Source organism: Rhododendron vialii, chromosome 3a (assembly GCF_030253575.1).
Source record: "Rhododendron vialii isolate Sample 1 chromosome 3a, ASM3025357v1".
Classification (NCBI taxonomy): Eukaryota; Viridiplantae; Streptophyta; class Magnoliopsida; order Ericales; family Ericaceae; genus Rhododendron; species Rhododendron vialii.
The window spans coordinates 11,493,666-11,496,207 of record NC_080559.1 but is presented as its reverse complement, the minus strand read 5'-3'; the positions used below and the strand labels follow the sequence as shown (position 1 = coordinate 11,496,207).

The following is a 2,542-nucleotide window of genomic DNA, read 5'->3' as shown; positions in this document are numbered from 1 at the left end:
AACAGAACCATAGGTAGGCATAACCAAAATCATAGCAAGACATAACTTATTTGTTATGCCTTGGTTGGGTTTAGTTACGCCTTGGTTGATTTTTTAGATATTCCTTGGTTATTTCTTTTTTGGGTTCTGTTATGCTTGTAATTGATTTTAGTTATGTTTCTAATGGTAAAATTATGCCAAAAATTACGGTGTCTCCAAAATGATTGGGGACACCATAGCATCATCCACCTTTACCATTTGCTGCCAAAAAAGGTGTTACCCATTCCCCACAAAGTCACAAACTGACTGGAGAGAGGCTAAAAAAATCTGAGAATCTCTGAGACCCTTCAAATCTTTTCTGATATTTTGTACTCAAGATCACACAGTCAGCAGCATCATCACAAGTACAAGGACTTTTTCCCTCTTGTCGTTTTCATCAACAAAAGAAGTTGAGATTGCTACAGACGTTACTAGTGCTAATCAGCTCCTTAATCTCCTCAAGACTACTGTAATCCACTGGATCACTCTCACCATATCCCAACACACTTGGCTTCTGATCGGAATACCCATCAAAGAAAAAACTCTGCAATCCCAAATTCTCATTACCACTAGGTACACCATAGTCATCGTGTTCCCTCCCTCTGATCACCTGGTTACTGCAACTCCCATCAGAGCTGGAACTAGCTTCACCTCCTCCAAACAGGGGGCCCACATAGCTCTCTTGGGCTTGCACAAGTGCAGTGGGAGTGGCATTAGTGGAAAAACCAGTGCTGGAGTTCAAAAAATTTGGTGGGATTGAAATGGGACTCTCATAGCCTGTGAAATAGCCAGTTTGGGTGGGGGATTGTGGTGGAAACAATGGGAAAAATGAAGGGTAATTTGGGGATTGGTGATGTTTTCTCTGGTTTTGAGAGGGATGATGAGGGACGTCTAATTTTCCCATGAGTTTCTTCTTGAGCTTAGTGTTCCAATAGTTCTTGATATCGTTGTCTGTCCTGCCCGGTAGTTGAGCTGCTATTATTGACCACCTGCAATTTTTGTTTTTTAATTTTGAAATTAATTAGTTCTATAATTAGGTAATTAATTGAGCTCCCTGTGTGACTGAAATAAGTACATTTATGGCAGTCGGCAGATGTGGACTTGGCATGCATGCAAAGCCCCCACTAAAATTGTCAAAAATAGCAGATTCTCTTGAAACTAGTGTTTGGGTACTGAAAACTACCTATAAAATTCTGTTTGGTATCAGAAAATTATGTAGCGGTATCGATGATTCGGCCATATAACAGCTGATAGCCGACAGTGTCGAATATGATTAGGAATGAAGAAAACATGAGATCAGACGAGGAAAATTGTTCGGGAGAGAGAGAAGATGAGGGTATATATGTACCTGCTTCCAATACTAGAGAAGAGGCTGCAGATTAACTTGTCTTCATCATCAGAGAACTCTCCATGTTTGATATTTGGCCTAAGATAGTTAAGCCATCTCAATCTGCAGCTCTTTCCACATCTTTTAAGGCCTAGTGGATCATACAGAGAAAAACCCATTTCAAGAACACAAAACAAAACTGGAAAAAGGAAATAGAGAGGGACCCAACATAATCAAAACTATAATTCTTAACCAGGTTGTTTGAAATATTTTTAACAGCCGGTTCTACGCCCGAATAAAAGAAGAGAGTTGTAGGTTTGATAGCTGATAACCAGTATATTAAAGACCCCGTTAGATCCTTATGAAATGGATCGAATACAGAGATTAAGGAACACAATAGTCTCGACGGAGCTCATGGAGAAAACGAATTTCTATAGCCGATTCCTCACAACTTAAGGCTCGATTTGGTGTGGTTTTAGAGCGTTTGAATTTACCTGCTTTTTGAGGGAGAGAAATCCAATTCCCTCCAGTCCCATGCCTATCTATGTACTCTTTTAGCGTTGCATCTTCTTCAGGGGACCATGGCCCTTTCTTCACATTTGCCTTGTCACAACATGGAGCTCTTCCCATCTCTCTCACTCTCTCTCTCTCTCTCCCTGTCTCTCTGTGTGAATGTGGTTACTAGGTTCTTCCAAAAATGGGGTTAATGCTTGTGATGGATGGGGGATTTGTTTCTTTTCAAGACGTGGGTTTTTGGACTGGAAAGTAGTACTCCGTATATAATTATTGTGAGATACAAAAGTCAATGTGCACGCCTCTCTATAAGTTCATTTATTATGTATTTGGGTTAAATTAAAGAACCTCCACTTTCAATCATTTAGTTGTTTAATATTTCTTTACTGATTACTACTCCCTCCGTCCCAATTTACTTGTCATTTTTTAGAGTTCGTGCTACTTTTCAATTAATTATATTTTGTAATTTATAATGTTTTAAGTGATTTTGAAAATATTGAATTATAGAACAAATCAAGATCTATCAAACAAGATCCATATTGGATATAAAATTCATTACCACTTTAAAGATATAACTAATTTTTTGATCCAGTTAGAATAGAACTGAGACAAGTAAATTGGGACGGAGGGAGTACTAGTAGTAGCTAATAATATTGTGAACATATCCATCCCATCTGGAAAAGA

At 38.6% G+C, this 2,542-nt stretch overlaps 1 protein-coding gene across 1 annotated transcript; it reads right to left on the bottom strand.

Annotated features, from left to right (window-relative positions):
- Nucleotides 1-317: 317 nt before the first annotated feature.
- On the bottom strand, nt 318-2,152 carry LOC131320993 (transcription factor RAX2). The gene is made up of 3 exons (XM_058351960.1): nt 1,840-2,152; nt 1,367-1,496; nt 318-1,007 (listed from the first exon to the last, which is right to left on the bottom strand). The coding sequence occupies exons 1-3, from the start codon at nt 1,973-1,975 to the stop codon at nt 416-418; spliced, it is 858 nt and encodes a 285-aa protein (XP_058207943.1). The 5' UTR covers nt 1,976-2,152; the 3' UTR covers nt 318-415.
- Between the last annotated feature and the right edge of the window lie 390 nt (nt 2,153-2,542).